At 25.9% G+C, this 15,174-nt stretch overlaps 1 protein-coding gene across 1 annotated transcript; it reads right to left on the reverse strand.

Annotated features, from left to right (window-relative positions):
- Window positions 1-3,496: 3,496 nt before the first annotated feature.
- On the reverse strand, window positions 3,497-10,021 carry LOC107636290 (glycosyltransferase BC10-like). The gene is made up of 11 exons (XM_016339809.3): window positions 9,899-10,021; window positions 8,961-9,387; window positions 7,131-7,229; window positions 6,947-7,047; window positions 6,149-6,220; window positions 5,956-6,046; window positions 5,268-5,348; window positions 4,752-4,811; window positions 4,518-4,640; window positions 3,899-3,937; window positions 3,497-3,769 (listed from the first exon to the last, which is right to left on the reverse strand). The coding sequence occupies exons 2-11, from the start codon at window positions 9,363-9,365 to the stop codon at window positions 3,641-3,643; spliced, it is 1,200 nt and encodes a 399-aa protein (XP_016195295.1). The 5' UTR covers window positions 9,366-9,387; window positions 9,899-10,021; the 3' UTR covers window positions 3,497-3,640.
- Window positions 10,022-15,174: the final 5,153 nt, after the last annotated feature.

Raw genomic sequence — 15,174 nt, forward strand, 5'->3', positions numbered from 1 at the left:
AATAAAGTGATTAGTGATAATCAAAGCGCTTTCATTAAGGGTAGACTCATTAGTGATAAAGTATTAATTGCTCATGATTACATGCACTATCTAAAGAATAAAAAAAAATGGGGATTGGGATATGGGATATAAATTGGACATGAGCAAGGCGTATGATAGGGTGGAATGAAATTTTTTGTGGAAGGTGATGGAACAATTGAGTTTTTGTAATCGGTGGATTAATTGACTTAAAGAGTGTGTAACTAATGTTTCCTATTCTGTTATTGTGGATGGACAACCAAAGAATTTATTTAAACCTACAAGATGTCTCTACCATGTTGATCTTCTTTCTCCCTACTTATTCATTTTTTGTACAGATGGTCTTAGCCATTTGGTCTACAGAAGAGAATAGAATAATGGGCTGGTTGGTTTGAGACTTAATAGGGGTTGCACTTCTGCTAATCATTTATTTTTCGTTGATGACTCTATTATCTTTACAAAATCAAATCCTACCACATGTCAAAATGTTTTGAGTATTCTACAGAAATATGGAGGACTAAATGGCCAGGAGATTAACTTTGAGGAAGTCGACTGTCTTCTTTAGTCGCATTACTCCACAACAAGAGAGGAACCGTCTAGCAGATTTACTCCAAGTGCCAAATATTGGAGCACAGGATAAGTACTTGGGCTTTCCTACAACAGTGTAGAGATCCAAAACATTAACTTTTACTTATGTCAAAGAGAAAATCACAAAGAAATTACAGTAGTAGAAGAGGTTATTATTGTCGGTGAGTGGACGAGAAATTCTTATTAAGGCGGTTGGAGAAGCTATCCCTATCTACACCTTGGGCTCTGTTTCAAACTACCTGAAAAGCTAATGTAATTCTGGTGGGAACAAAAACAAAATAAAATAGAATGCAATAGATCAGTTGAAACACCTTATGCAAACCAAAAATCAGGGAGGTATGGGCTTTAAAGATCTCAAAGAGTTTTTTAATCTTGCAATGCTGGGCAAGCAAGGATGGAGATTCATCACTAAACCTAATGCTTTAATCACTAAAGTTTTCAAAAGGAGATATTTTACACATACAAATTTCTTGAAGACAGAGGTAGGGAGTAGTCCATCATGGGCCTGGTGGAGCCTGCTTGAAGGAAAAAAAATTCTTGAAAAAAGAGTTTACTGGCTGTTAATATCTGGGAGGAAAATTGGGTGGATAAACAAGGACTAATGTTAGCTAGAGAAAACGTCCAATTTCAACCAAATCTAATATGGGTTTCGTAACTTATGATATAAATTGGAGAATGGAACGCAAAAATAATTAGCAACAGTTTTCCAACAGAGATTTCACAAGTCATTCGCAAAATTCAAATTCATGAAGGTGACAAACTGATCTGGAGCAAGGAAAAGAAGGGGATTTAATCGTTAGCTCGGGATATAGAATCGTCTTCCAGATGTTTCATCCTTCGGTTGAGTTGCTAGATGACCGGTTCAAGAACAAAGGACTATGAGACTCCATTTGGGACCTCGAAACTCCATTGAAATTGAAGGGCTTCTATGAAAAGCTATTCACGGTGGTCTCCCAGTTTGGCAGAAATTAAATAGAAGAATTGCAGCAATTTTTAATACATGTCCGCGCTGCAATGGAAATCAAGAATCCATCATACACTGCTTTGTAGCTTGCTCACACTCAAAGCAAATCTGGCAATTAGCAGGAGTTCAAACCAGATCTGGAGAAGAAGAAGATGAGGCTTTTAGAGTCTGGTGGTTGGAGGTAAGTAAGGATAAATGGACGGACTCAGAATCGAAATCGATGAAGTTTAATTGCATTTCTTGTTTTGCAAATTTGGACTGCAAGGAACAAATGAATTTTTTAGAAAACGGAAGCTACTCCTGAATCTGTATGGAGAGAAGCAGTTGAATTAAATGAAGAGTAGTTCCTTCTCAAGACATGCATGCTATGATTTTTTTTTCCTTTTCTTTTCTTTATTTAATATGTTTGTTTTATGTCTTGGTATTGGGTTGCCCCATTTCTAAACTCGGGTGTGTGTTCTTAATGGACTTTTTGTACTTATTTTTATTAATGAATGCAAATTCTACCTTGGTTAAAAAAAAGTTTTTGATAAGCACCGGCCATTTTTAAAAAATTTTACTTTAGATTCTTTTAAAATTAAAAAAAAAAAGTATTTTTATTTTTAAAAGTTATAATTATAAACCCATTCTCTTTTATATTTTCTAACGAAAAATTAGGAACTTACAAGTACTTTTTCAAAATATTTTATCAAACTAAGTTTGTTTTAGAGGCTTTTTACCACACTATATTAGTATATAGTATATAAGAAAGTATAGGATAACAGCGCTTTTTTAAACAACGTAAATAATAAATTAAAAAAAAAGTTAATTTTAATTTTAAAATAAAATCAAATTTTGAGTTAATTAGGTTTAATCATAATTTTAAATCCTTTTTTATTTTTGTCGCAACCACTCTCTTGCAATCTTATGCCACTGCCACCCTGGTGCCCCCGCAACTGCTTTCTTGTTACTTGTTTCTTTTCAACTAAGTCGACTGTTCATTTTACTATGTATGCGGATGATTCTTTTCATTCTAAAGTTGATGCTTACTTACTCCACCAGTGGTAGAAGAAGGTGCGGCACGTTGCTTCTTCAGACGGTGGCATCGGCGGTGAGGTATGTTGGTAACGGCGCGACAAGAAAGAGGAGTGAAGCGACTGCGGTAAAAAGAGAGAAAAGTGCAAGGTGAGAGATTAGAATTATGGTGGATAAATGGGATAGAATGTTTTTTTATTTTAGTGGACCTAGAATGCAGTCCATTATTTACGTTATTCGCACCCTCCTCATTATTTACCTAGCAGAACTCATAGCATATACTCATACTTTGCTATTGACTTGAGAAGAAAGATTTTACTAGTCTCTCAATTTCGATTATGTTATATTTACACCAAAATCAGTCACTAAAATCAGTCACCAATAACATATTAAAAATAAATTAAATCACACATATATTTATACACAAATATATTAGTGACTGGTTTTAGTGTACAAATAACATTTTTCTCAATTTCATATCTATGGCACTACTAGGCTTTATTTTTCCAATGACGGTGAATTATTATTATTATTATTATTATTATTATTTAATTGATAATATCACTTCTGTAATGTATTGTATTGTCTAAATTATTTTCAACCTTTTAAAAGTCTTTTTCCATAATCAAAATGTAAAATAAAATAAATAATGAAAATAGAAGATAATTTCGACAAATCACATAAAAAAAAATCTTTATCGAATTCATCAGTGACAATATCAGTCTTCTAATATTTACCTCTCTTAATATATCTATAGACTTGGTTAGTATAATAGAGTCTAACATAATGTTTCAAGTTTCAAGAATTATGTTAAGTTTATATTAAACTTCAGCTGATTTAATACGTAATAATACATACTAACCGATTTGATGGCTGTAAGTATTTTAAATATTTGAATTAACACAACTTGGATGTCATATGATAGATCAAGACGGAGGCCCAAATTCGGCCTTAGAATTAGATACGAAATCACTCATATATAAATTAAAGAAGGTAAGGTAATTATTTGGTATTATTGACGAAGTATTGCTGACGAAATGAGATGATGATGGTGTTTCAGTTGATTGAATGATTGGAGAAGATGTGCAACAGCTTGTCTATTGTTTGAGGAGTGAATTTCCTAGCAAACAAGTAACATGGCCTCTCAATTCCATTCCATAAGCAAGGCTGTCTTTTAATTTCTTTCTGTAGTAACAACAAAGTAAAACATATATGAGAATGAGATCACAATTTGTTAATTTCATCAATAATATAATGAATAATGAATGCATTTTATTAAATGAATAGAGATCAGAAGAGTACGTATATATATACCTTCATGTTGCTGGTAACGTGCATGCTGACATCAACGGACTGCATTATTGTGCAAATAGAAAGAGTGGTAATAGATTCAAAGAGTTGCTATTTTCTCAAAAAGCTTGCATAAACATTTATAATAAATTAAGTAAAATTATGCTGTTTCTTTTTAATTAATGTATTTTAATCGAGATAATATTAAGTTTAACTGAAATTTATTACAGCGCTCATCAAAATAGTTTTTGACTTTTAAAAATAATCAAATTGATCTCTAAATTTACAAATTGTAAATTTTTGTTGTCTCTAATTTAATTGATGCAACAGATACTAACATAAAGTGTTATAGTATCATATTGGGGATGCCATGTCATGCTGGCACTATAACACTTTATATTAACACTGTGTTATGGACAATTGAATTATTGACAACAAAGACTCGCAGTTTATAAATTTAAAGACAAATTTGACCATTTTTAAAAGTGAAGGACTATTTTAATAAGCGTAAAAAATTTTAGAAACTAAATTGGGCATTACATCATTTTCAATCCGTTTCTTTATAATTAATAGTATTTTCTATTCAAAAAATAGATTTTTTTGGTGTATAAAAAATAAGATGACATTTTCACTTAGGACGAACCGAAATATTGTTCAAGAGGTGGTATGTAACATCCTGAACCCCATATGTCTTTGGATGCCAGCCTCTTTTGGACCAATCAACATGTGTTACTGACCAATTTGCAATTCCACCAGGATCAACAATCTATAAAGATTTAAGCCAATCAGCTCACAGAAAACTGTTAAAAATAAATAGTACTACTTTTAAAATACTTACATTAAATTCTTAAAAAAAAAAAGAAAAAAAAAATCTTACATTGAATAAGGTAGGTAAGTAGTGCTCATCTACTATGCAATATTTCCCTTCAAACCCAAGCTGCATTTTCAAGAATATTCACATTATATATATAAATTACTTAGACAACTTGTTAAAATAGAAGTCAATGTTAAATTAGGCTTTTCAACATAATAAATATTTTTATCCTATTTTTAATAAGAGTTGAAACTACAAATTTTTTCCAATGAATCAAAGAAATCTCTATCTCTGATCTGTAGGAAAACAAAACTACACCATTACAGAGAGAAGATCAAATATAAGACAACTTAAGATGTTTAAATGCAACAACACTTAAGAAAACTGATTAATGATAAAAATTCATATGAAGTTTTTACTTAAGAATTATCAGATAATTCAACAGATTTAACTAATTTATTATCTAACTAATCTGAATATTAACTTTACGTAAATTACAAATAAATGCATGTAAGTTAAGTTTTCATCTTGATTAATACTGTTTTATGACAAGAAGAATGTTGAATTCAGAAACTACACCTTACAGTAAGCTCGAAACTTTGAGTAATAGAGGTTGTCAGCGATAACTACAAGAGCATGTTGCCGCTTCAAAGTAAACCACTGCACGCATAACCAGCCACATCAATACACAGCTTTCTATCAAATATTGAATATTTCAAGCAAGTAATTAAGTAGCTACAACACTATATTTTTGAATAAAGTATATATTTTATTCTTAATTTTTTTTAATTTTATTCTTAATATTTATAAATTTTTTTTATTTTATTTTTAATATTTTTTATTTAATTTGTATCAAAACTATTTTAAATATTTTTTATTTTGTCTATAATATTATTTTTAGATGAAGTTAACATTTAGAAATAATTTTAAATATTAAATTAGACAACTAAATAAAATTAAACATTAAGAGTATTTTAAAAAAAAATATATATATATATATATATATGAGAAAGAAAAAATATGTTTTACTCTATATTTTTTAACACAAAAAATATACCAATCATATCATATACGTACTATTAAAAATTACTTATAATATAGTTATGTATTTTTTTTTTTGGTGACATAATATAGTTATGTATAAATATATATTATTTTATCTATTTTTAATATATATTTTATATTTTATATTTTAATATATTTTATAAAAAAATAATTTAATAATTAATTTTTAGTATATATGACGCAGTTAAAAATTTATATATACCTGTCCACCCTTTCTAAAGTCCTTCATCTGAATTTCAGGTAGCATGTGTCGTGAATACCTACCATTGCCTTGAGGACCAATGTCCTCAAAGCTAATGACGAAAATGTATGAAAGGAACCAAATTATTAATAACAAATTAAGAGGAAGGAGCGCAAATATATTTGAACCCGAAGAATGAAAAAGGAATACATACCACTCTACAAAGCTGACATTTGTATTGATCAAGTAGTCATAAATATAGCCAAAACTGTGCAGTGGTATACAGCTGCAATACCCATGTTAAAAGTATCAGAGCCCTCAAGAAATAAGAATCAGATTTTGACTAAATTTTAAATCTTAAACTCAAAGTAAAAATATAAACATGTGGAGATAGAAGTAAAAGATTTCTATTCCCATTTAAAAAGTATAATATTGTGTATCTAATTATTGGAAGGTTGTTAGATATTCTAATAATAATTTTAGTCATTAATTTTTAGCATAATATATATTTATTCGTCTTTAAAATTTATTAAAAGTTTACATAATATCTCTAACTTTTATTTATTTTAATTTTATCTCAATTTTTTATTGTATAAAATATATTTTTGATAACTAATTTTTTTAAAAAATTAAAGACTAACTTAACAACAATTTCATAAGAACAATATTCAACACAAATAAATCAGACATAATTATCATGTATTATTACTGGATTAGTTTTAAAATTTTCGAAAAACTTAGCTGTTGAAATATATTTGATACAAATAAAAAACTTTTAAGATAAAACTGAAACAAAATAAAACTTAAAATTACTTTTAAAACTTTTAATAAATTTTAAAAATAAAAAATATACTTTGTTCTTAATTTTATTATAATATATATAATTAAAATTACTAGAATAACAATATTTCTGTAATACTTGATAATTTTTCAATAGTATTTTCATACGTAAATAATATTTGTATTTTGCGTTTGAGAAAGAGAATTGAAAGTGTGATAAGCTATATTTGACCTGTCAGAAAGTAAAACAAAGTGTTGGTTATGTGGATCTTGTAAAGCATTTGCAAGCAGTCTCCTCTCTGCATCAAACATAGAAATATTGCCCCAATGCACCTGCAACAAGTAAGGCAATTAAATTTCAATTATCAGAAGCTTATCTTTATAAAAATATTAATTATAGGTTACATTGGATGCACCTCATCACTGGGTATTTCCTGATTAATAAAATAGCGGCTCCTACGAAGAGGTTTAGTCTTGGATGAATGAACATAAACAGAGAACTTCCCTTCATGTCCCTTCCAAAATACACAACACATTACTTCAGGAAATTTAAGTCATGAGTAAAACATTATATTACTTGGGAGTAATGTTACGTGACCAAAATATTATAAATAATAAATAAAAATATATGATTAATAATATTTATATTTATAAGAGAGTGTAAATTATTTTTTTAATTTAATTGATATAATTAATTTTTTTTATAATTAATTATTTTTTTATTTAATTATACTAAAAATTACTTCTAAATTTAATGTGAATTAAATTCTAAAAATTTTTCTCTCATTATTACTATATGCATTTATAATTTTATAATTTTTTTCTTTTAAATAAAAATCTCAAATTCTTATATTTTTAATTTTTAAAAAATCTCAAATCACCTCAAAATATTAAAAAAAAATAAAAACATCTAAAATTTGATTGTTTCTATTTATTGAAAATTATAAAGATCCAAAATTGTTAGTTTATGACCTACAAAATAAAATAATAAATAATAATAAATTAGCACCAATTTATTGATTATAGATATCATTTATATAAAATATAAATATTATACGTATAAAAATATGGATATTAAATTAGAGAATTTAATAACTTCTGTTATAAAACTCATATTTTATATATAGACTATTATAAAATAAAAAATAAAATATAAACAAAAATTAAGAAATAAAATTTTAAAAATAATTATTATCTCGTCATATTAATTAAAATCAATAAATAAAAATACGTATAAATAGTAAATAAAAAATATTAAAATTATGACTCTTTGGTGTACATATAAGATAATTTGAAATATATAACAAGATATATAGTTTAAAATTTAGTAATATTAATTATAAAAATTTATTAATTATGGATATTATATGTATGAAATTATGAATATTATTAATATGAAATTTTGGATGTTATTAATATGAAATTATAGATGTTATGTGTATTTTACCTAACTATAAATGTTATGTGTATAAACTTATGGATGTTATGAGTTTGCTAATTGAATAAATTAATTTAAGTATTTGATATTCTTTTTTCAAATTTGATTATAGTAAAATTTAAAAATATATGTAAATCAAAATAAATCATTTCACTTTGAAAAATATGAAACAAAGTTTTAAATTATCAATGATTTAAAAAATTATACGTTAATTTAAATGTATAATATCTTCAAAAAAAATTAAAATATCTTGAATCATAATTTATTAGTACATATATGAAATAATTTAAAATATATAATAAAATATAGTTTAGAATTACATAATATTAATTGTAAAAATATATTAATTATAAAAATTATGTGTATAAATATATAGTTGTTACATAATAAATAAAAAATGTGCTTTTGTTATTATAATATAAATTAAAAACCATAAATATAAATTATGTATATTCATTTAATAAGAATGTAAATGTAAATTGATAAAATATGTATTTATAATATACTATTTAAGATATACAATTAATGCATGTTTTTATATACAATAAATATTGCAATAAAAATAGTAAGCGCGTGAAAGAATAATAATTAAATTTTGTTCATCTAATAAAATAAAGTTAAAAGTAAAAAGTTTTGGTTGATTTTGGTTTCTAAGTTTGGTTACCAAACTTTTTCCTATTCCTCGTTATACATTCCATTGTAAACGTTTTTTTTTAAACAGCTAAGAAAATGGAACATACATTAAATTAAATATATCATATATATAATGACAAAATAAAATACGTAGTTCAAAAAAAAAAAATCTTACCTGGAAAAACTGATCCCACAATCTCTCAAATGGCAAGGAACCAGGGGTCAAGAACATGAAGGCAATTTTGGGATTTTTTGAAAGACAAGGTGCATTCAAAATATCCCTAATAACAACATGTGATGCAATCTCATCATTTGAATATTTCCTTTCAATAGCAGGCGGTGGAAGATAATCACAATTATCAGGATACTTCTCACACTTTCCACATGAAGAAAAAGGGAAGTAGCAAACCAAAGTTCCTTTTATTATTAACTGATGAATGAAATAATAATAAGCACATGATAGAAAAATGCAAAGAAGTAAAATCATTGTTGTTGGCTTCTTCATTGGAGAACGGTGGCGTGACCTTGTTGTCAACATTTGCATGTAACCCATTTCACTTCCATTGTTTCTCTTCAACATTATTGGTCTTATTTATATCCACCTGCCTCAAACACAAATATGTTAAATTATTCCGACATAACATATTTCATTATTTTACTGTAAAGTATTTAATTATTCTGATAGCTATTTATTCTACTGAAAATATGTATAATTTAGCGGCTAATTTTTTTTGTCAAAGTATATTTTTTATTTTTTAATATTTACAAATTTTTTTAAATATCTTTAATGTTTAATTTTATTTAATTTTGTCATTAACGTTTTTAATTTGCGTCAAAAATTATTTTTGAATGTTTTTAATTTTGTAGTGTTCAAAAATAATTTTGACACAGATTAAAAAATTAAAAATAAAAATAAATATCAGAAATATTTAAAAAAGTTATAAATATCAGAAACAAAAGGCATATTCTAACTTTTGTTTTTAGTATTTACTAAACAAACTCACCCGAAAATTTCTAAAAATTAAAATAAAATAATTAACATAATTTTTCCGTTAAAATAAATGATAATAAATTAACAGGTTGAGGGGAAGAGAAGTGAAATGGCAATAATACCAATAGCGAAGGGAAGAGAAGAAATTCAAGCCAAACGAAGAATAAGCTTTCCTTCAATGCAATAATCTCTCACAAATATCACAAGAGACCGAAACCAAAATCTTTCTCACTCTCTTTAAAAGGACATGGGAATGAGAATGAGAATTTGGTAGGTATACGCTATTACTAATCCCTAAACTAATTATTTGGTTCTTTAAAGAATGATCTTTTTATCAACAACTGCGGCATCAATATTAAATTTGGATCTTCTAAATTTTAAATTTTATTTTAAAAAATAAAATATAATTTTTTATTATTTATTTTATAAATAGTATAAGAAAAAATATAAAAAAATTATTTAAAACTAAAAAAATTATACTTCACCTTCTAAAATAAAAATTTAAAATTTAAAAGATACAAATTCATCCATATTATAAATCAATTTGTGATCTGTTATATAAAATTACAGTGATTACGTAGTCAAAGTGCACCATCCATTAAATATTGTTCTCAATTGACTCAAATAAATTTGGTCTTTAACTCTTTATAAACATTAATGAACCATAATATATAGCTTTAAATGACTTTATAAAAAGACACAATAAATATTTATATCCATAAATAATAGAAGCCAAATATATTTTTAGAAACTAGCTAAATTGATGTTAATATTATACTAGGATAGGTAACCGTTCTATTTAATTTATATTTTTTAGAATTTTTTAAATTTATTCTTTAATAATTCATTTAATTTGTGTATATCCTATTTTATTGTATAAATTAAATATTAATCTTGAATAATTATTTAGATATTTTTAAATAGATTTTGAACATAGATGATGTTTTTTGTGTAAATACTTTTTAATAATATATATATATATATATATATATATTAAAACTTCGTATATAATTAATAAAAATGACGATGTTATTACAATATAATAGTACAAATTATAAATAGAATAACTAAAATAGGAGTGTTATGAATTGCATAGAACAAATACTTATATTGTTATTATGGCATTATTTGAAAATATAAAAGAAGCAATATAACATAATAAGAGAACATAGTTAAAATATGAATTAAAAAAATGGAGCTCTTGATTACATAGTATCATTTAAAAGAACAAAATAATAGTAGAATGACAAAAACAGATTAACATATATAAAGGAAAAATGAGTACCAAAAAAATAATTTTGAGAAATTAAAAATAAAATATAAAATATAATAATAATGCAATAATTTATTATGAAAAATAAAATAATACAATAGTTAGCTTGCTATTAGAGGTGATAAATAAAGTAGTAGATTATGAATTTTAATTTTTTTTTCTTATTTTTGTAAAAATATATATTTAATCCATTTGAAAATTAAAAAGTAAATGATTAACTTGACACACAGGTTAAAATAGAATTATGGTTTGTTTCTAATTAAAAAAAAAGAGATAATACTCTTTTTTTAATTAATAAAAAGTATTTAAAGATAAGTTGTACTTTTACAATCTTGATCTTAAATAATTGTTCACTTATGATTAAAATTGTTTTATTTTAAATAAATTTAAGTGAGCTTAAAAATTTGTTATTATTAATTTTTATAAAAAAATTACTTTATTAACACTGAAAATCAACCTCTACATTTATATATATTTATATGTATATTACATATATTTTTAATAAAGTAATCTTGAACCAAAATAATCGAATTTTATTTGATACTATTTGATCAATAATAGAAATAGAAAAGATATAAAAAAATTAGGTACCATTATTTGATCAATAAAAAAAATTAGTATAATAAAAATTCTCTATACATGCTCACCAATACAATAAAAAAGAGAAATGCTACTCAAAATTTATTATTTTTAACCATCAATTAGTCATTAATATTTAAAAGTATGAGATAAAATATGTTGTTGAATTACTAAACTTAAAAAATTAAACTAAAAAAATTAAATTAATAATTAAATGATAGTAAAAAATAATAAATTATAATAACCCCTAACATTTTTCTAATAAAATTCTCTGCACATGCATCCTCACTGATTAAAAGACTTTGACCCATTAATACTTCATTAATTATACAACTACATAATCCTAAAACACTTTAACCCCAAAATATAAATAAAAAAATATTTGAGAGATAATACAAAATTAGTCCAAATTAGTCCATAATTATTAATATTGTATATTTAAGTTACAATGCAAACATTAATATTAAGTATTTCAGGTTGAAGTATTAAGGTTTGATTTAGTAAAACTTTTATTTTTAAAATAGTTTTATGAAAGTTAATTTTTTAAATATAATTTTTTAAAAGTTATAGCATCTATATTTATTAAATCAAATTAAATTTTTTTTAATAAACACAAGATATAATAATTGTGTTAGATAAAATAATTTTTAAAATTTAAAAATTTTATAATAGACATAAATATAATATTTATATTTGGAGATGAATTAATATATGAAGTTACATTTATTTTTTTAATTTTGATAAATGAAAATCAATTTTAAAAAACTCCACTTTAAATATTTTTAAAAGTATTTCTATCTTTTAAAAAATTACAAACACAAACACATAATATTTTTATATTCTCATATCACTTCTTTTATATTATTCATTAGCAATTTTCTTCTTCATTTCTTTTATATCCCTTAATTCCAATAAAAGTATCCTCTACAAACTAGTCAATAGGGATGGTAATTGAAAATTTTTTAAATTTTTTCTTTTATACATATATTTTAACTTTTATATATTATATTATATGTTTAACTTTTATATATTATATTATATGTTTACTTAAGCCATCCAAAAAACTATCTTTAATTTTTTAAATTTTAGAATATATAATATCTGAACTTTATTGAGTTGAACATTTAAAAACTCTACAATAATAACGTCCATACCACATTTTATATCCAAATCCCCGTTTTATATAAAGTAATAAAAATGCTTAATATTCATATTTTTTAGGATTACATAAAAAATTTTACATGCAACATTATATAACACCCAATATTTAAAAACTGTAACATCCAAAAAAATCTTTAAAATAACATCTAAAATTATGTATTATTCTCTCTATATATACATTCATCTAAAAGTATAATGAAAATTTATGCAATGAGTTGAAGGGAAGGATCATGAAAATCTTAATGAAGTATCTTTTAGGGACTAAATTGATTTAATGTTGTATCTTTTGAGAATTTATTTAATTTAAAATCTTCTAAGATTTGTTTGTTTGTAACGGGATTAATCCCCGCAATGCAGGAAGTCATGTCAAGAGTTTACCGCAAATTTTGTATTTGGTATATGTGGAGGAACTTCTCAAAACAATGGGACAGCCTCGAGCTAAAAGACTTAATTTGAGAGTGTGCAAGATCAAGAACTCGAGTCGAGTTTGAAAGGAATATGAATAGAGTGAAGAGAATTAACGAGAAGGCTTGGAAATATCTAGGTAAGTGGCCTAAAGAAGCATGGATTAAGGCCTATTTCAGTGAAGTGTCAAAACTCGGTAACATATGCAACAACACTTGTGAATCCATCAATGCAAAGATAAAGTATGATAGAGGAAAGCCTATTCTGACATTGATAGAGGAAGTGCGAAGAATCATTATGAAAAGTATGATTGATAACATACAGAAGCTCATGAATTATATCAAGGAATTCTTCTTCCACTGCAACAAAGTAAACTAGACTCATTGATCAAGTTATCTAAGAATTGGACTCCTCACTGGTCTGGTGATGAGAAAAAGGTTCTATATGAAATTTAAGGATGACTAACTAATATGGTGGTAGACTTGGATAACCATACTTGCTTTTATAGGTTTTGGCAACTGACAGGTACAATTTCTAACTAAATTCAATTCACGTATAAATATCTTCTCTCGTAGTTAGATAAATATCTCAGTGTTCATATATTTTTATAGGCATGCGTTATATGCACCCATTCTTTGCCATTCAAGATTAAAAAAAAATACAAGAGGCCTGGGGAGTACTGCCATGAATGGTTCACAATGGAGGTATGCATAAGAACATATCGATTCAATGTGAATCCAATCAAAAGACAAAAACTGTGGAAGAAAACTGGTTCACTAGCCTCTCTTCCACCATCAATAAAGCCCAAACTAGGAAGACCAATAACAAAGAGAAGAAAGGACAAAGATGAAGGACCCACTGGCACAAAGACAAAGATAAAAATGAAATACAACCCAATTAGATACATATACTATGGTGAGATAGGCTACAATAAGAGAACTTGCAAAAAGAAAATACAAGAGGATGCTGAAGAAAAGGTAAGGCAAATACAATTGTAGCTTACAGTTGTGCATCACCAGCCCCTACTACAGATGGTGCTCTTGCCCTTACCCCTGTTTCAGATGGTGCTCCTATCCCTGCTGCAGCTGACACTATCCCTATTCAAACACTCCTTCCACTCCCACCAGCCAACACAGATGAATAGACTGAAACTTTTATTAGCCAAACTACTCAACTTCCACCAACACAGCAATCACAGAACTCAACCAATGATTGTTAGGTTGAATCTTTATTCAATTTTCATGATGCTATGTTGTTGAAGATGCACATGCTATTTGCTTAATGATGAATACTGTCTAATATAGGGTAAAGTTAGAGGTAGGCCTCAATTCCAAGTCAGCAAGGAAAAAGTAAGAGAAAATGCCTCTTCTTCACATCCTGTTACTCACACACTGGTTAGCGAATCTGCTGAAATCATCAAGGGTAGTAGCTCTACAATAGTCAAGAAGCTTTCTAGTTTGATGACATTTGATGACAAAGCATGATTTGAAGACATAATGTATAGGACTTAGTATTTGCTATTTTGTAAGGGTGAAAAGTTGCCATTTATAAACAACGTGGTAGACGTGGTTTATTTGATAGCCATGATTTTTGTATAGCCATTTAGATAATTTTATAGTAGGCTTTAGGAAGAACATACTGATGTTAGCTTTTTGTGATGCTACTTTGTTATGATGATATTAAGACATTGTTGCTATTTTTGCTTGAAACAATGGTATATGACAGACCAATGATTATGTTATGGTAATGTTATTTCGCTTCATCACTACAAGATTAATATTTATTTGAGGGAATATTTTGGTGGAGGTTTTAAAAACCTCCACAATATATTTTATTTATGGCAATTTTAAAAATCCCACCCATAATTAATTAAAATTCAAAATTTAGGAAACAAATCTCATTTTCCCTTATTCCTGAAATGAAAGGCGTTTAGTTAGCTGAGAGAGTGGGTATGGAACCCTAGGTTTTCTACCGCCAGTT

This window comes from Arachis ipaensis, chromosome B4 (assembly GCF_059453495.1).
Source record: "Arachis ipaensis isolate K30076 ecotype BB chromosome B4, ASM5945349v1, whole genome shotgun sequence".
Taxonomy (NCBI): Eukaryota; Viridiplantae; Streptophyta; class Magnoliopsida; order Fabales; family Fabaceae; genus Arachis; species Arachis ipaensis.